This window comes from Cuculus canorus, chromosome Z (assembly GCF_017976375.1).
Source record: "Cuculus canorus isolate bCucCan1 chromosome Z, bCucCan1.pri, whole genome shotgun sequence".
Taxonomy (NCBI): domain Eukaryota; kingdom Metazoa; phylum Chordata; class Aves; order Cuculiformes; family Cuculidae; genus Cuculus; species Cuculus canorus.
The window spans coordinates 16,874,631-16,894,538 of NC_071441.1; the positions used below are offsets into that span (position 1 = coordinate 16,874,631).

The 19,908-nt window shown below is 42.2% G+C and overlaps 1 protein-coding gene across 6 annotated transcripts in view; it reads left to right on the forward strand.

The window, feature by feature from the left end:
* ARHGEF28 (Rho guanine nucleotide exchange factor 28) overlaps positions 1–19,908 on the forward strand; it is a 129,061-nt gene that overhangs the window by 98,157 nt on the left and 10,996 nt on the right. For all 6 annotated transcript variants that reach the window (XM_054053900.1, XM_054053902.1, XM_054053901.1 and 3 more), the window contains 6 exons: positions 3,617–3,748; positions 4,441–4,523; positions 9,111–9,149; positions 9,235–9,282; positions 11,072–11,551; positions 14,526–14,826. In XM_054053900.1, coding sequence (XP_053909875.1) covers positions 3,617–3,748; positions 4,441–4,523; positions 9,111–9,149; positions 9,235–9,282; positions 11,072–11,551; positions 14,526–14,826 — 1,083 coding nt within the window. The remainder of the gene's footprint in view (positions 1–3,616; positions 3,749–4,440; positions 4,524–9,110; positions 9,150–9,234; positions 9,283–11,071; positions 11,552–14,525; positions 14,827–19,908) is intronic.

Sequence of the window (19,908 nt, forward strand, 5' to 3'; positions counted from 1 at the left end):
CTAAAATTGTGTCAGGCTTCTCTTGCAAACTTGGGGATCTGTAAGCTCCTGCTGTGTTTGCGTCTGACATCTTTTCGGGTTTGGTGCTTTGCAGCAGGGGTGAAACCAATGCGAGCTGTAAGAACTCACAGAAGCCAAGCAAAAAGCAAAGGCTATCCGAGAGGTTGCAAGAGTAGAAACAGGAATGAGGACAGTGATGTTTTGTGGTAAGATAGGAAATAAGGATCTGGGAAACATCTGGGCATATTGCATGTGCATATTGGTATGTCTCATACCTGTTAATGGCTTTCTTCTTTTTTAGAGGAACTGTATTTAAGTGTGCAGTAAATAAGCAATAGTTTAGATACCTGCAATTTTTTTATTCTGTTGGATTACAGTATCAGTTGTCATGTATCACTTGGCTGCTCTTGACTCCAGTTGATACTGATGTTCTAGCATGCCTGGCACAGCGCAGGCGGTGGTGGTGTGACTTAATTCTGGCCACAATAGTCTACTGTTAATCTCCACTCTCTGTTAGATTTCTGCACTGGCCGTATAGCACTATTAAATGGTGAGCACATCCGGTGGATTGTTCCTTGGTTCTCCAGTTGATGACTCAGCTTATGAATGGGAATCAGGGAGTCTCGGTTGGTGCAGTACAGTTGTGCTGGTGCACTGTTGTGGTAACCGTTGGCATCTGCTGTTCTTCAGCAACTGCACGATGGAACATCCTCTGAGAGACCGGGTAAGGTAGACAGTTGTTTAATTTACCCTGTCTCTAGAGCAGCTGTACTAAGAGCCTACTGGTATCCTTTTGAGTGTGCGAAATACCTTCTGCTGAGGCAGTCTGTGCTAGAGAAGTATGAGGCCTCTGGGCCAGTCACAATGGGGTGCTTTTGCCACTCGTTCCCAGTCAGGCTCACTTCAGCTTCCAATACACTTAACTGTTGGGATCCTCCTGAAATACAGATGGTTCTGCCCCATTGCAGTTTGATGGCAGTGGAGTACATTTTGCACTGGTGTTCACTAAAGTCTTATACTCTTCTGGTTCTGATGGGGCCAGGCTGTCAGTTTCCCACAGTCAAATAGTCCCTTTCCTTCATCTGGCTGGAGGCAGGGTTCCTTTAGTCCTGGTCATAGCATTCGTTTTTCGTGTCTGGTAAAAATTACTTAGAAGTCCCTTCAATTGGATCAGAAGTAAGATCATGTCTTCTGCTCTGCCTGAGGAACTGCTCACTGGAAACCGGAGCAGCATTTTTCTTGGTAGAATCCCTTATAGTAATTGTTCTTCCTTGCAACTAACGTACTTTTGCTTGTAAGTTTTTCATAACAATTCCTCATGTTCTCTCTGTGGTCAAGCAAGTAAAATCGTGGGGTGCTCGTGGTGTGTACCGTCTCTTTTCAGCATAGAAACTCATACTCCTAATAGCAGAGGCACTGGTCCAGACAAGGGGGAAGTAGGATCTGTCATCTTTGGGTTGCCAGACCTCCCAGGACAGTTTCTCCACACTCTCCTCTTAGAGTTGCTGGACCTCCCAGAACAGTTTTTTAAGTATGTTTTTGGATTCTTTGGAGAGTCTGCAGCTGCAATGCTGGCATATATGGAGAAATAAAGACTTCCTTTGTCTTGCTGAAGCTGGCCAGACAATTAACCCACTCTTTGTCCCTCAATTTCTTTTCAGGACATTACTGCCCATGATTTGGCATATGATGCACTCTGTAGAAACTTCTACTGCACAGATTACGTGCATTGTACTTCCTCTGGTTCTGAGGTTAACTGCTCATTATTTAGATCATAATAAATCAGCTCCAGCATGTTTAATTCCCTCAGGTACTGGATACTTCTCTCCATGGCAGTCCACTTGCCTGGGTTACATGTAAGATCTTCCTTGAAGGGGTGCTTTTCCATCATACGTGAGAGAAGTTGCCTGCAGAGGCAAAGGGCTTGTATCTTTCTTCCAATGGCCTTATCAGTGTCCGCTTCCCAAGACAGGGATCCCAGCTGCTCGGCTTCCCTATCCTCTAGAAATGTCAAGATTCTGGCCCAGTTATCCCAGCGTTGGAGCAGCCAAGTACCAATATGCTTGCCTGAATGGCAGCTGAAATCTTTTTGTGTATCTCACAGTGCGCTCAGGGGTAGGGACTGCATGATTATCTCTGGTTCTGCCTCTTCCTACTGTTTTCATGATGGTCTTGGTTAATCATTATCCCTCACTAAGCAAACTGATTTTTTTTGTGTATTTATTCTGCTCTATAGGGGCAACTGATAGCAGCACAGGTTGGTTTTCTGGTTAAGCTACAGTGCCTGTTGCTGGAATTGGACTGGCAACAGTGTCTTGCAGCCAAGGTTGCTGTAGCTGCAGTGCCTGTCATGAGGGTTGCAGCAGCCACAGTGCCTTCCTGTCTGTTTTACTCTCTTTTCCCCTTAAGGATGCTGCCTAATATTGAGCAGTGTTTGTAGACACTGGCCAGGATCGAGCACAATGCAGTAATTCTGCCTATTTGGAACAGCCACAGTATTTTTCTTTCAAATATTCTATCACTTCCATCAGGGTCTGTAGTTGTTTGGGAGTGAAGCTGCAAACCATTGAGGATGAGAAGTTCTCTAGATAGCTGCCTGTATTCTTGCATGCCGCATCACCCAAGCCTATCCGCCTTCAGGGCAGATCTCTTGGTGATATTTTAAAATAGTTGTTTTACCCTAAACAGAGGCTGGAACACATTCAGGAGGCATAGCAATAAGAGCATGCTTGTTTGAACATCCCAAGGATATTCAAAATTCTCCAAAGCTGTTGTAACTAGCCTGAGGAACAAAGAAAAGATAAAGGAACTTGCGAAAGGGGGGGGGGAATCTCTTCCCCCACCTCCTCCCCTCCGTCTTCCCCATAGATTGGGTGCAATTACGGACAAATTCCAGGAGATGGTGCCCATCACACCAATGATGCATGCAAGTACGACAGTAATCTTATTGTCGATGACAGTGTCATCTTTTGCCCCCTTTTGGGTGCCAAAACCAGTTATCATGGTTTAGTCTCAGCCAGCAAAGAATCATGTGGAGCCGAGCTGGTAAAAAAGAACCACGTGTCCACTTACTTACCCATCCCCTTACAGAGTCAGGTGGAGAATCAGAAAGAAAAGGTATGGCTTCTGGGTTGGGATAAAAACAGTTTAACAGAGCAGCAGAGGAAAAAACAACATTAATAACAGTAAAGGAACATCCAAATTTGGTGATACACATTGCAAAATTCCCTGCCTGGGAACTGACAACTGCATTTGCTCCCTATCCAGAATCCCATGCCATTCTTTGCAGCCACGCACCTGAAACCATGCTGTGAAAACCATCGGTGAAACCAGACCGTGCTTACTGCTCCCCTGCCATGCCACAAACTGAGTTGCCGACTGACTGTCCCACCTCATCCTCCTGGTTAGCTACCTCCCATACTTACACTGAGTATGACTCCATGGTACGGAATACTCCTTTAGCCAGTTTGGGTCAGCTGCACTGGCTGTGTCCCTTCCCAGCTTCTTGTGAAAATTAACTCTCCCTGCTGAAACCAGGAAATTAACCCTTTCCTAGCCTGACCCAGGACAGAGCTATTTAAGTGACCTGTGTAACTCTGCATGTTTTCCTTCCTAGTTGAAAGTCTTCATGTTGCTGTAACAACATCACAAGTGAATGAAACAAACAGGTCACCGGAGGAGAGTATTGAGGCAGTAGGTGTGAAGCACAGACTTAGTGCCAAAGAAATCTTGGAATCTGTTCCTGGTGGTAAGTAAAATTTGATGCTTGTAGACATTCAGAGTGCTAAAATAATTGCTATTGGATTTTTTTTTTACTTTTAAAGTTTTCTCAGCCTATAGCAGAATCAATAAAAAAATAATGCAATCAAAGTTATCTTTGCGCAAATGCTCAGAAAGTGTAAATTTTCACATAGATTCATTGAAGTGAAAGATTTGCATTCACTGCACCTTTTCCATAGCACATGCCTGCATTAAGCAATGTTGAGTCAGATTTGCTGTCTGCATACACTTTCTCATAGTTGTTGCTCAGGCCCATAGCAAATCTGTATTGCAGTATAGGCCATTTCTCAAGTCAGACAGATTTTGTCAAAAGGCCTGAAAAGCAGGACTGACATTCCAATAATTTCAGCTGTAAGAGGACAGCATGGATTTGTTGCAACAAAATTGCAGATAATGTCCTGTAAAACCATTGCCTCAGAACGTTTATAGTGATATGGCTGTATTTAAAAGCTTTCATAAGTGAAACACTTCTAGGACTGGGTCATCCCACCTCTGTCATCCAGACTTCCATATTTGTTTTTCTCATAGAATCCATGATGGAACTGTAAGGGTATTTTTCAGCATCTTGTGAGTAGCTGTAAAAAAGTATGCCATTTGTTTCCATAATCAAAACATACTATGATATCTTTCTCTTGCATTTTATTTGGGCTTTATTTGTAGATGCAGAAAAAAAAGAAGAATCATCATCTGAAGTTGATCTCAGTGTTGAAAAGGAAATGGCAGGTGCCAATCCAGAGGATAAGGTATTGTAAATGGTTTTGCTTCCTGTGTTGCACATAGCACTCTGGGTACTGGAATGGAAATGCTGTCCAAATTTTCATTGGGATATCTAAAGACTCTTCTAAAACATGTGATAGGTGCATTTCACGCAAATCCAGATAATTCAGTTTAATAGAGGTCACTGCAATTAATAATGAGTTTTAAAAAAACCCAATCATAAACACCAAACACAAGAACAATTTTCCTGCCAGACTTAAAGATTAGTGGGTTGTAATAACAGCCACAATGGTTTTGTACCACTTGTACGGGCCACTTAAGAGCCTGATTCTTTGCTGTATTCATTGAATGCATCCATCTCTATGTAGCTGACAATAGTGTTTCCTCTACTCCCTCTTCCTGTCCGCAGGCTGATGAAAGTCTCCTGCAATGACCAGAGACCTCAGATAATACAAGGAAGATTTATGCATTTTAAGAGCTTTGTCCTGAGAACAAGCACACAAAATAGGATGGATTGTCTTACACCAGCTTCCTTGCAAATTTTTGATTGAAACAAAATGGACCAATTAGAGAATAGAAGAAAAACTGCTCACTTTTAAAAGTCCTATAACTCACAAGCAAATATGGGGAAAGAGCAGAATAAAAAAATAGTTCTGGGCAAAATTGGGAATGGCAAGTACCTTGTAGCAGCAGAGTGTTAGTGTAAGAGCAGCATGAATTACTGTGTGGAAATAAACTGAACTATAATTGTGGCATCCTTAGGTGGAGAAGCAGGACCGAAAAAGGATTAAAGGGGAGAGAGAAGAATAGAAAACACATGACTTGAAGTGGAAAGCAAAGTTTGCTAGCAAAGATGATACTTAGTGTTATCAGACCTGAAAGAGGGCATGGGTTCCTGAAACCTTGTGGGTTTTTTGTCTTTTCTTTTCTTTTCTTTTCTTTTCTTTTCTTTTCTTTTCTTTTCTTTTCTTTTCTTTTCTTTTCTTTTCTTTTCTTTTCTTTTCTTTTCTTTTCTTTTCTTTTCTTTTCTTTTCTTTTCTTTTCTTTTCTTTTCTTTTCTTTTCTTTTCTTTTCTTTTCCTTTCCCTTCCCTTCCCTTCCCTTCCCTTCCCTTCCCTTCCCTTCCCTTCCCTTCCCTTCCCTTCCCTTCCCTTCCCTTCCCTTCCCTTCCCTTCCCTTCCCTTCCCTTCCCTTCCCTTCCCTTCCCTTCCCTTCCCTTCCCTTCCCTTCCCTTCCCTTCCCTTCCCTTCCCTTCCCTTCCCTTCCCTTCCCTTCCCTTCCCTTCCCTTCCCTTCCCTTCCCTTCCCTTCCCTTCCCTTCCCTTCCCTTCCCTTCCCTTCCCTTCCCTTCCCTTCCCTTCCCTTCCCTTCCCTTCCCTTCCCTTCCCTTCCCTTCCCTTCCCTTCCCTTCCCTTCCCTTCCCTTCCCTTCCCTTCCCTTCCCTTCCCTTCCCTTCCCTTCCCTTCCCTTCCCTTCCTTTCCCTTCCCTTCCTTTCCCTTCCCTTCCCTTCCCTTCCCTTCCCTTCCCTTCCCTTCCCTTCCCTTCCCTTCCCTTCCCTTCCCTTCCCTTCCCTTCCCTTCCCTTCCCTTCCCTTCCCTTCCCTTCCCTTCCCTTCCCTTCCCTTCCCTTCCCTTCCCTTCCCTTCCCTTCCCTTCCCTTCCCTTCCCTTCCCTTCCCTTCCCTTCCCTTCCCTTCCCTTCCCTTCCCTTCCCTTCCCTTCCCTTCCCTTCCCTTCCCTTCCCTTCCCTTCCCTTCCCTTCCCTTCCCTTCCTTTCCCTTTCCTTTCCCTTTCCTTCCCCTTTCCTTCCCCTTCCCTTCCCTTCCCCTTCCCTTCCCCTTCCCTTCCCCTTCCCCTTCCCTTCCCCTTCCCTTCCCCTTCCCTTCCCCTTCCCTTCCCCTTCCCTTCCCTTCCCTTCCCTTCCCTTCCCTTCCCTTCCCTTCCCTTCCCTTCCCTTCCCTTCCCTTCCCTTCCCTTCCCTTCCCTTTCCTTTTTTCTATTTCTGGAAGACTCTTGCTAATACACTTATCTCCCTATAACCTTGCCTCATGTTCAGCTGTAAGTCATCTTACTTACCAGACTGCTGTGTTAGAAGGGAGAAGGAAGAAGAGCATGTTTGGTAGAAAACAATATAAATACGAAAACAAAAGTCCAGGTGAGGGAGCCCAGAAGCTAGGTGAGAGGAAGTAAAATAACCTAATGGAATAATGGAATAGAGGGGCTCATATCTAACCCATTGAAAGTTCCAGTAGGTCCACATGAAAACACTGCCACTGGGGCTGCAGAGAAGACAGAGCTAGTCTTTTCTCAGAACTGCACAGCAAAAGGGTCATCATCCAAGATTACAAGTTGCAGCAAGGGAGATTCTAACTGAATATAAGTGAAAAAGTACTGCAGGGGTGATCAAGGAGGAACAGGTGTCCAGAGAGGTTGTGGGGACTCCAGCCTTGGAGATTTCCTGGATTTGACTGGGGAAGACCCTAAGCAAACTCATCTAACTTTCGTGCTAGCCCTGCTTTGCACTGCAGCAAACTCTTCCTCCCTAATTTATTATTCTGGTCTGGCCAATTATTTGGGTAAGACTCACGTCACATCTTAGCGTGCCAGATTCAGACTTAACCAGGGGGTGGCAGAACAAGCAAACAAAAGGCACTAAGGCAAGAGCTTTCAGGGGCAGTGTATGTTCTCCTGTCTGCCTTGGGCTGCTAGGTGTGCAGTCCTGGGGTTGTGGGATTGCAGCACTAGGCTCAGATTAGCTAGCCAGAAAGATGGAATGAAAGAGGCCAGCTCGCATGTCAAATGCTGAACAAAGTGTTAAGGAAAATCATTGTCTGTGCAATGTGTGGGGTTCCAAGTAGACAGCAGTGGTGGTCCCCACCCATGTCCCCACTGCTTCTGCCTTGTAATCATGTCTCTGAGTGGTTGTATGAGGCACTATGCGTGCTGCCTGCCCTCGTGTCTGACTCTTCTCATCTCCACTGCTGCTCATTGATCTGAACCACGGTGCTAGGGAAGAGCGGCAGGGAGGTGATGGTGGCCTGCACCACAGGTTCAAGAGCCAAATATATTGCTTTCGACCTAGCCAGACTTAAAGGTCTTGTCCGGAAGCTGTGGCAGTGCAGCTGCAATGCTGTTGCCACCCTGGCTAGCTTGACTAAGCCTGCCTTGGGCTTAAGCCCCAAGGGTCATGTGGTGCTGCAGTGAGAAGACCACAGGTGTTTGGGCTGTCCATTTGCAGCTCCTTGGCCCTGCTGAAGCCAATTAAGCCTTCAATCTCCCTGAACACCTCCTTTATTACATTAAAAATGGCTTCAAAACCTGAAAGAAACACCACTATTGTTCATCGTGCAGGCTCTCCTTTGTACACTTGCTCTTCCTCACCCTGTCAACATCTTCTCTCTCTCCCTCCCAGCCCTGCTGTTCCTCCTTGCCTGCTGCTCATCTTGACTGCCCAGTAAAAGGAAATTGGAGCTTCCTTGTGGCAGTCATTGTGTTGCACAGAGGCATCCATGCAAAGTCCTCTGCTTCTTACAGCAGAGCTGAGCAGTTATGTGGCAGTGAGAGTGAGATGTGGAGGAGAAGGTGAAGATGTGGAAAGGAAATGGAGGGAAATGCTGGAGGGAGATAATGAGATAGAGAGGAGTGAAGGAAATGCTGCAGCTGGTGCTCCCTTTCCCCCTTAGGCTGTCTGTGTTGAATTGTGTTTCAGGGCCTGGCCTTTTTCATTTTCATTTCCAGTTATCACAGCTAAATGGAGCAGCTGTTCTGCTCTCTGTGGTGGAAAATGAAACTCAGTGGAGAACTTAGGGGAATCGGAGAGAGTGCAAATATTCCCAAACCCTCCTCTGCTCCTCAAAAAAAAAAAAGAGAAAAATCATACAGGAAGTCTTTTCAGCGTAGCCTCAGAAGGGATTGTGTTTTATTTCTCCATTGTTTCACGTTATCTTTCTCAGAGGAGCTGTTCTTCATGCTGAAGGGATTATGAGTAGCTTCACCCCATAAATTTAGAAAGCCTCTTAGGAATAGGGGGCAGGATGGAATGTGTGAAGTGGCTGAGCCTCACTGAAGTACACAATAATAACCATGCTGATGCAGTTTGCAGGGTATAGTAGGCACACAGCTTTTGCTCAGTGCCTTACAGCACATCTAAGGCATTCACTGTATCTCACTGATGTGACTTCTGCTAGCTTCTTGCTACTTTAATATCTATTTTTGAAGAGTCTTGTACTGTTTCATCCTATTGCAAGTAATCTAAATCCACTAAGCTGTACATACAGAAGTCTGATTACTGCATTTTAAAACTGTCAAGTAAACAAAGAATGAATGGAAACGTTTTTTTCTCTGTAGCACTAGTCATGAGAGGATTAAAATTGTGGATGAAATATTTTTATTTTTACACATACTTAGAATCTCTAGTGATTTCCACGGAAACGCCAGTTTTGATGAATTATTAGTCTTCATAGGTTATTGCTTCTGTGTTTTTTCACATGCCCACAAAAGGTTTGACTCAGCACTGCATGTATTAGCAATATGAATGTCTCCAGGAGTTTTAGAACAAATAGATTACCGAGATGATAGAGTTCTAAAGTTTTCAAAGCAACATTTATTTATTTTAGGGAGGAAGTCTGAATTTCCCAGGATCTACAGGAACAGAGGTGAGTTTAAACCCCAGATAGATTGTAGCAATTATTTAGTTAACGATGGTCCAACTTTTGAAAATCCTTCTTTTTCATTTTCTAGATTGTACAAGCAATCCAGAACTTAACCCGACTCTTGTACAGTATACAGGTGACTATTCCGCTGCTAACTTTGTAGAACAATTAGTTTTAATAATTTACCTCTTAAGGTTTTTTTTCATCTTGCACTACTTCTAAACATTATGTTAGCGTACACTTGTCTCTACCAACTGTTGCAGAAGTTATCATTCAGTAAAGTTTTACTCTACATCAGTGGTAGGTTTCTTTTAAGAAATGAATAATGCTTCCTGGCTTGGAGATTAGGCCTGCCCCCTTTCCTACCTCCTCCCCCAAAAAAAGGAATTGTGTGTACAGTCCAAAAATCTAGGGAAAAAGTAAAATAATGGCTCTAACTGAATTGATATAATTTTGTGTACCGACTTCTGAAATTATAATTCAAAATATTGTGAAAAAATAGTATTGTGTAGAAGATTCTGCTGACTACTAGTAAACAGTGTTTCTGCCACTTTGGTAGCAAACAACTGATTTTAAATATTTTAATCTCAATTATTTGGGTATATTCTATAGGGCACATTTTGCCTCTTTCATGCTAAGTTTGAATGTTTTAAGTTTTTTTTTTTATAGCTGTTTTTAAAAATGTTTCACTGAAATACATTTAGTTTTTAGGCTCTCTTGACTTTAGCTTATTTCGTAATAATCCTGGAAACTTTAGACTTAGAAGTTAAGTGGACTGAAGCAACGCAAAAGCAAAATATAAAGCTTGTCATTCAGGCAAAATTTTTGAAAAATTATAAAACAGGTAGTTTAACACCAAAGGGGCAGTAAAGTAAGGAATGGTGTCATGCCGTAGTCATTCAGACCATGAATTGGCAGTATAGGTGCAGAGAAACAAGCAGAGGATCCTGTCCTTGCCCACCAATGATTGGAACTGACCCAGTACTGGAGAAAGCAAAAGAAAATTGGGGATTACATATTGCATAAAGTTAAAAACTCTTTCTGGGGCGGATGGCATGGGGTAATGAGGCTGTGGGAATTCTCTGGGAATGTCTGCTGAAGTAAATTCTCATGTCAGCTTTTAAAGACAGGCTGTGCAATGTGTGCCTCAGCAGATCTAGGGCTTCCTTGCTTTTCTTTCTTCTTAATCCCAGCTATTTATTTTTGTGTTGTTGGAGGATGTCACAATCTTTAATGCAAACAATGTCACACCATACTTGTGAAGGATGGAATATGGCACTCTCAGTTGTAAAACAAACCATTGAAACATCAAAACTGAAATAATTACTATACTGCAGTTTCCTGCTTGCACAGATAACTTGGTCAGGTGCATGTAGCAGTGTGGTCCTGATGACATGCCTGTGTTGGCAGGAGCCTGTAGGACTGGTGTTAGTAGGACTGTGCTGTTGCACGTTGGCAAGGAGAGCCTTAATGTTGGAGTGAGTTGTACTGGAAACAGTACAGTTTTATCTGTATAAGCCACATCTGTGCTAGGAATACTTTATTGACTGTAGCATTCCTAGTGCCTTAATGCTCTCTTTAACCATGAAAAATCATTTTTCCTGTCTTAACATTCTCTGACAGAACAAGACCCCAGCTGTAACTGAAGAGCATATGCACAGCTGTAACATATAATAATACTAAGTTGTAAACCAGAAGCCATGTTAGAAGTCCTCAGAATAGTTGGGTTCTTTTAGAAATATCTCTTGCTAAAAGATAAACACAGAATTTTCTCTACTTGCTTGAGGAATAATCTCCCAAAAAGCATTAAGTACTGATATAACAGGAGTTTGAAGCATTTTTTTATAACGCTTCTACATAAAAATACAGAAATGGATTAATGCTAATATTTAAATATTTGTGTCTGATTTTGTCTTGGTGTCTAGGCAGCAGTAGTTATCCAGGACAGCCACAGAGAGCTCCATAGGTTACTCCTGCAAGAGAATGAGAAGACTGGTCGGGCCCATGGTTCTCGACTAAACTTCCTTCTGGAACAAGAAAAATACCGGAATCTGGAAAAACAAAGGGTAGAGCTGGCCAGCATACACAAACTGAAGCAGCAGTTTCAGCAAGAGCAGCAGCGGTGGATGCGTGAATGTGACCAGCGGCAGCGGGAGCAGGAGGCGAGGAAGGACCAGCTAGGGCAGTGGGAGAGAGAGTGTGAGTGCCAGGAGGAGCTGCTGGAGAGGAGCCGACAGGGACTGGCACTGCAGATCCAGGAGTACCAGCAGAGTCTGGAGAGGCTCCAGGAGGGCCAGAAAATGGTGGAGAGAAAAAGAAACAGCATGAAAATGCAGAAGCAGCTACTCTGGCACTGGAAGCATGGTCAAAAAAGTAGCCTGCTGTCATCTACAGGGAGCTATGAGGTGTGTGGTTCTCCAATGCAATTATGTCCCTGACTGCAGACCTTGAAAGATTTTCTTTGACAAAAAGACTAGCATGGCTGGGTTTTATTCGTTGTGACTTAACAAGTGAGCATGTGGGAAGCTGAGGTTCAGGCATATCCAAGGACTTCTATCTGAACCTCATGAAGTTTAACCAGGGGATGTGCAAAGTCCTACCTCTGGGAAAAAACAACCTCATGTATCAGTATATGCTGAGGGCCACTCAGCTAGACAGCAGCTTTGCAGAAAAGGACTAGTGGGTCTTGGTGGGCACTAAATTGAACATAAGCCAAACGATGTGTCCTGGCCACAAAAAAGCGTTAGTGATCTTGTTGCATTAAGCTAAGTATTGCTAGTATGTTAAGGGAGGTGATCCTTCCCCTCTTCTCTAGCCACACCTGGAGTAATATGTCCATTTCTGGCTCCCCGGTACAAGGAAGACCTAAAACTATGTGGTGGGGAATGGGTGTCCAATGAAGGGTTACAAAGATGTTTGAGGTACTGGAACATCTCTCCTGTGAGGAAAGGCTGCGACTATTTAGCCTGGAGTAGAAAAGGCTTATGGAGATTCTTATTGACGTATATGAATACTTAATTGGAAGGGTGTAAAGAGAATGAAGCCATGCTCATTTCAGTGGTGTCTAGTGACAGGTTCAGCAGCAACAGACACGAACAGAAACACAGGAGGTTTGCTCTGAACATTGGGAAGCATTTTTTTACTGTAAGACTGACTGAGCAATGGAACAGGCGGTTCAGGGAGTTTATAGTCTCCATCACTGGAGATAGTCAAAAGCTGTCTGGACATGTTACTGGGCAACTTGCTCTGGGTGGCCCTGCTTGAACAGAGGGGTTGAACCAAATGACCTCCAGAGGTCCCTTCCAACCGCAAACATTCTGTGATTTTAAACTAGGTGCTCTACAGAAGTCAAACTCAGACTGATGGATATTCAAATTGAGGAGGTGGAAATTCTAAGTGTGAGAATCTGTGTTTTATTCTGCTTTGTCGTGTGTTTGCAAAATACATTGTGTCTCCTGCCTCTTGTAGGAAAGCTAAATTATTGTAGTGCTTGAGGCATATAAAGTTTTTAGTGAAGTCTTTGGCTGCTGTCCTTATTCTTGGACAACAGCACTGTCTTCAGTAAGGAAGAGTGGCTGTTCCAGGAGTGGGAAATGCCAGGCTACCATGAGCTCCACGTTTCAGACCCTGCTGCCCTGAAACAAGCACTCCCTTAGGGGAAGAGGTTTGTGTGTGGCTCAGTCCCTGACAGTACAATTCCTTGGAGATGGTCATTATTAAAGGATGCAATTTAAAGTAGCTTTGAAGCTGCTTATGCATTCAGTGCTAAAAATTATTGATTTTTTGTTGAGAGTGAAGAATAGAGAGTGACTCTGAACTCAGCTGTCTAGGTGCCTATCTGCCAGGTGGGACCTGGCCTCTAGTCCTTGCTTCAGTGGGTACTGTCTTGATTTCCATTACTATTCTATAAATCACCTGAAAATCAAAACATATTGAAACCTCGCTAACCCAAACAGCCTTCCCTTCCCCCCCCCTCCCCCCCGTTTTTCATTTTCACAAAAAAAAGAGCCTTTCTTCAGGCCATCGCCTCCCTAGTTTTTCAGCTGGCAACATGACAGGCAGTGACTGGCATCTAAGCCTATGCCTGCAGAAAGGGTACAGGATTGGCCTCTCGCCTCCCTCTTTTCATCTGGTTTTTGTGAAAACTGTGTGAACGTGACTTATCCATATATGCTTGCCCATCCCAAGCATATGTGGATAAATCACGTTCAAATAGTGTTCACAATGAAGGCACTTCTTACTAGTATATCTTGTGGTACAATCTTTACTTGTTTGGCAGTGTTTTAAGAAGTGGATGGTAAAACCAAAACTGAACTTGCCCTTAAGCTTTAATGGATAGGACTTCTGAAATCTTTTGAGGAGAGGAAGTTGAAGGATGATAGCCTAGTGTATGAATGGCCAAGATCACACAGATGGAGAAATGCTGAATGTCAAAGAACAGTAGTTCTTAATCTAATTTCACCTGTAATACTACCTCTATTTATATTTCAAGTAAACTAAATGGTTTTGGATGTGTCCCGGGCCTCGGGATCATTTTTGTCCTGCATTTTCCACTACCATACTCCTTGCAGCAGCAGAGGAGACTCCTTGCCAGTCACCAGTATTCCCAGGCCAGTATTTTTGTCATTACATAGAACCTAGCCAGCTTTGGATGGCCAAACATTGCAGTAGCTCCTGCTGTGTTGTGAGTTTGGCTGTGATGAAGACCTGCAGGCAGGGTGTCTTCACAGAAGTGAGTTGCGTTTTCAGCCCCTGGGAGCCACGGCCACTTGCTGGATGCTGTTTGCCATCCTTAATTTGACTGCTGTATTCCTGTTCTCTATGATTATGTGTCTACGTGAGGTACAGTATTATTTTTGGATTGCAGTGTACGCAGATTTACATATGTGAAGTTGTACCTCATTGAGCCATAGGGCAAAATATTAACTCCCTGAAAGGAGTCAGCAGAGCTCAGTGAATTCCATGTAGGCCTTTGTTGTCTGCTGTTTCACAATTGTTACTGATTTCTTCTATGTTTTGAGGGGAGCTAAGGCAAAATGTACTAGGTTATTGCTGTTTATTCCTGAATGCATACCCAATTTAACATGTTTTGAAGTTCTTCTCCTGCAAAATTAGGTGACTACTTTCTATGAATCCCCATTCTGTCTGGCAGTTAGTTTTATGTATCCTGCAATAAGGATTCTTCAGGGTGATGCTTGTAGTCATAAGGTTTAGTTTCAGGTAGTCCTGTGAGGAGCAAGAAGTTGAACTCGATGATCTTTATGGGTCCAATCCAACTGGAGATATTTTGTGATTTTATGATTCTAGTACTGGACAAAGGTGAAAATGCTGTATTCTTTTATTTGTTGGTTTTTTATTTTTTTTTACCCCCTTCTGCAGATAATGGGACCTAATCGATCGGACAGCTTACATGGCAAAAATAAATTCTGCTTAAATGAAACTGTAGTATGTGTGTCTCTAAGCAGTCTCAACAGATCAGATTCTTCTCTCGTTTATGAGGATGGTGTGTGTGGGCTGAACATCTCAAATTCTGACATAGCAAGGACTAGTAAAAACCAGATGGACTTCAACATGGACGCTTCTTGTCAGCCAACGTTAACCAGTGCACTCTGGAAATCCACTGGTCCTTACCAGCAAATGTCTTTTTCCTACAAAAGCAACAAGGATGCCTTTAATAATGGTAAGTAACTCTTTATTTAATTAACAAGTAGTATGGTCATTTTGCCGCCTCTCAGAATGACTACTGCAAGAAACAAAGACAGCTTGGTAGCATTGGAAGCAATAGATTTTGGTAAAATAATTGCGTGCGACTTTGCTAGCTTGTTCAGGTTAGGTGAGAAAGTGAGCAGAAGAGAAATCAGAAATTATTTGGAAAAACCCCCCACAAAACCTTTGTGTCTGCATAACAGTCCTCAGAGTGTTGTTCTTGCCAAATCCTTCCCTAATGCTTGGGGTTTTTTTGTGAGCTAAAGTCACTCTTGCTGTTTTAGATGTATTTTATTGGCTGTCTTAGAATATATGTGCCTTACTCGATGATTTCTAGTTAGAATAGCTTTTGATTTACCATCTTAAAATGATAACCAGTGGTGAAGCAGTCTCTTCATCCTTCATTGAGAGTGAAATGAAAATATCTTCAAACACACTTTAGCTGTGGAAAGGAAATCATATCACTTCTAAGGGATAATATAGTCTTTGGCAATAAATTTCCATACTTGTAGAAATAGCTTTTGATGAATTACCTTTCTTTATTCTTGTATTTTACCAGAACCCTCAAAAACATTTAGATTGCATTGCAGTTACTGGCAGTGGCTACCAAAATGAGTGGAAGAGGCCACCTATCTGAGTACTGCATTGCACTGGAAGTTCTCTGAAGGCCTTGAAATCATGGTAGTGAGAAACTCACTGGGTTTTATTTCTCATGTTGCACAGTGCTAGTTTTGATCTAACTTAGTATCTTCATTCCTTCATTGTCGTGAGAGTTGTAGAGTAGCGTGTAAAAACACAAGAACTAAAAGTCTGAGGGGACAGTGATGCACTTACAGCACAACAGATTAAGAAATCTGGTGGAGTTTTCCTGCACAGTTGTGAAATTCAGGTTGAGACATGGCAAGTCAGCACTGCAGCAGTGAGTGAGCTCCCATTTTTATGCAGCTGGCAGTGCAGGATAACTTCTATCCTCACACGAGCTGCATGCAGGTCAGGTCACAGCAAAGACGAGTGGGCAGCAGGATCACAAGTTGAAATGGTACACAAATACAGTGGTTTTTAGTTGTCTAAGATCAGACCTTGAAGTTGTTTAGATAAAAAAGTCCTAGGTTAAGGAACTTGCTCCTTAGTACTCCTTGTAATGTATTAAGCAGGCATCCACTACAACCTTAGTCCTTGGTACATGGATTGATTAAATAGCATTTTATAATCAAAGGCAGGGCAGCTTAATCTCATCACAATTAGCAAACCAAGCTGATTAGTAAGAGAGATTAATATTTCTGAAAATGCCTATATAATTAACCCAGTGAAACTTGTTCTGGTTTGACTGAAGTTGTCATTTCAGTACAAGGTTAGCTAAGCTGGTGCGAATTTGAAAAGGAAATCTTATGTGGGTTTAAACCTCTCTCAAAAGTGAATTAGCTTGAACTGGCAAATGTTCACATGCAAGCTAACCAGGATAGTTTCTATTGACCCACATGAGAGCGTCTGGTTTAATTAAACTGGCTTGTACCAGCTTAGTTGCGCTGATTCTAAGATAAGGTAGTGGACCCTCTGTATGTTAATAAGCCCTTCACCTAAAATGGGTGACCTTTGTGTTCAGCTACTGTCACTGCATCTTCTGTAGACATTCTTATCTTATCCTGGTTACAGAGTACCAGTGCAGTCTCAGCAGCTTGGAGACCAGCACTGGTTAAAAAGCCTGCCCAGGAGGTAGAGTCAAAGGCTAGTGTAAGTCTTCCTGGCTAAGCCATGTCCCTATTGCCTTAATTGAATCACAGAGCACCTTTGGCAAAGCAGCACAGCAAATCCTTGCAGCGTGCTGATGGTGCAGACGGTGCTGTGAAGCCTCCCAGCTGCGTTGATAGAGCAGGCAGGGCTGGGAGCCTGACCCCAGAGATATGTGCTATTACATTCCACAGTTGCATTTGAGATTTGGAGTGTGATAAGTATTTTATACTCTGACCATGCAGTGCACAAGTGTCCACAATTCAGACTTGCTTCTGTCATGCATCAGGAGCCACTGTATGGGGAGCGGGGAATGAGAAGAACTCTAAACTTCCCTCTGAAAGACAGATGGCATCCGAAGCCCCAGCAAATGGCTCTGCACATGGAAGTGAAGTAAATCACTTGTTCCTAAGCAATATGATTCAAGCTGAGCAGTGCGAGTGTGTCATACAAGGAAGCTGATTTCCTTTTCATTGATTTAATTTTTTTTTGGCCATTCTTTTTCTCCAGAGAGTGTTTAGCAGGGTCTAAGAAAATCTCTAACCTTGTGCTTCCATTTCCTGACACCTCTGCAGGATTTAGTTGGTTCTGATCACTGTGAAAGAAAAACAACAGAGATGCAATGACAAAAGACTAGAAAAAATTTGAAAGTTTGGTGCAACATTTAATATTTTCATGTGGGTTAATTTTTCCTGATATTTTCCTGATTTTTCAGCCGGCTCCGTATATAAAGCCTCATAATCGTTGTTCAAAAAAAATTCCTAAATAATAAGTCAAAATAGAATTAAGAAACAAATACTGAGTATGGTTTACTGGAAATAGGCACATACCAGATACATACATGTACGCAAAAGGTATTTCTTGGGTTTGGTTAATTTTTCTAGAATTATTAGGCATCCTGTAAGAAGCCTGGTCTGTCAAAAAGCCCTAGGAGAAGCAGCACCTGAACGTGTTGTCAAGGAGTTAATCACAATGCAGTCTACTGTAAGTTAAGTGACTCTGTGTAATTTAGCTTCATAAGCATACTCAAATGAAAAATGCTATGTTCCTTTAGTACATAATTTTCCATTTATATTTTCTAACGTAAGACATGTGTCTCTTCACATAGGTAGCATCATGATTATATATATCATTGTTTTACGTGTATGGGAGGGAACTTTACTGAAGACCTTAGGGCAAGTTCCCACAAAGCTGAAACTGGCACAAGTACACTCGCTAGAAAAGGTGTGTCAGTCAACAGGAGGAAAATATGATTGAAAGAAAAATGTGTTAATGCTTTACACTAATGGTTATGAAATTATCTGCATGAAAGAAGATGAGTACTTTGGGTAATTAGGAATGAGGGGAAGTATAGGTTTTGTGTCAGACTAGACTGAGAATTGAATAAATTACTCGTGTTTAATAGACATGTCAGTTAATTAGCCAAAGTGATGACTAAGTATTTACCTATGGATTCATCTCTTTGATTTCAGGAATCAGTGCAGTGTTAACTCTTCTAAGCTTTGAAGTGAACAGCATTGTTCGCTGGTACTGTCTTTCACTATATTTATATGTTGTAGCTGCAGGAATAGAGTTGAAAAGTGATAGATCTAGAAACCTGCACTGAAAGTCGATTGTGGGAGGTTCCCTCCTCCAACATTTGTACTGTAAGCATGAAGGATCTTTATCCACGATGCAGTGAAAAATACAGTTTAAATCTTTACAGGGAACATAGAGAACCCCCTGATCTCCATAAACAGACAGATGCAAAACCAGGGAGCCAAAATAGCGCTGTGTTTGACTAAAGTAATTTTAATCTTTTTCAAAGGACATAAATTTGTACATATATACTTACACACAAGTGAGATGCTTTGATTTTGGCAAAATATCCATATGTAGCGTTTTTCATCAAAGAAAACAGTTTCCAGAGATCTAAATTATTTAATTAGCAACAGAAAAACAAAAAACTCAGAAACAATGTGTAGTATTCTTTAACTCCATTTTTTCCTTATTCTTTATTAGAAATTCCCTTCCTATTGCTTAAGGCAGATTGTGCTATTGGTGATTGCTCTACTGAACCTATTCTTAAAGCCACAGATAGATTAATTTTAATTTCCCATTGGTAATCAAGATGAGGTTTAGAACAACACATTATTTTTTGGCTATCTTAATATCAGTTATGGCCTAATGACATTATATAAAGGTACCTGCATATGTTTGTAACAGGGAGGATGAGGACAGGGCTGTATGGGCCTGTCTCTTTTTCTCATATTTGTGTAAGATGAACTTGTTGCAGTCAGAAAAGGCATGCAATGTAAAGCTGATGATAGCATGATAGAAAACATGTGAATTGTGCTTTACACTACAGGGTTAAAGTCACCTGAAGATGTGCAAGCTGTTTCCCAGTGGTTCCAAGTCAGCACAAGATTTTGGCAAGGGGCAAAGCTCAGTAACTCAGGGCCTTATTCAAATAAGCATAGCTACTGCTGTTAGTGCTGGACGTGGTTAATGGGTTCCCATATTCAGGACTTTGTTGAATAAGATAGCTGTCATTGCATGGAATCTGTTAAAGAATGACTAGCTCCTGCTGAAAAAGTCATCATAGTTTTTCATTTGTGACCACTGTGAGTTAATTTCTGTACTATTGTTACTGTATGAACTCCTGAGTACATCTGATCTGCTCGTCTTATGAGCCAGAATGTAATTGTGCACACAGCACACACTTTATATATCTCTTGTTTAAACAGCATCCTTTGTAGCCAATGGCAGGCCAACCCCTTGCGACCTGCCTAAGGGCATGTGAAGAAGCTTTTCTGCTTATTTTGAGATTTTCTGCAGTGTTTCACTATATTTTTAATAGTGTCTGTTTGCCCTGCACAGTGAAAGAAATCTTTGTGGTGTTCTTTCACTTGAGGAGAGAGAAATCTTTTAAAAGTAAAGGATGATATGACTGTGGAGCTACCGGTTTGTCAGGTGTGACATTTTGAGGTACTTTAAACATTTTGGCTTTTTGAATTGAGTAGATGCCAAATTGAGAACATGCAGTTAATTCCTGTATGCTCTTTCTATGTGCAACATATCCCTTTTACTGTTAGCATGGATGGCTGCATAAGTGAATATAGAGCTCACTGAGTGCTCAACATAAGTTATAAGAATAAAATTAAAGAGAAAGGTGTAAGAATATGAAGTTGACTAACATCATCACCTGCATCCCCCAAGTTCAAAGTTGCATTGATTTATTCGAACAACTGAGATCTTAGTTCTAATTCTGCAACAAATAACAGCAATTTTGCCTCCTCGTCATGCCACAGAACATGGAGTTTCGTGCTCTGCCACAAGACATCACTGT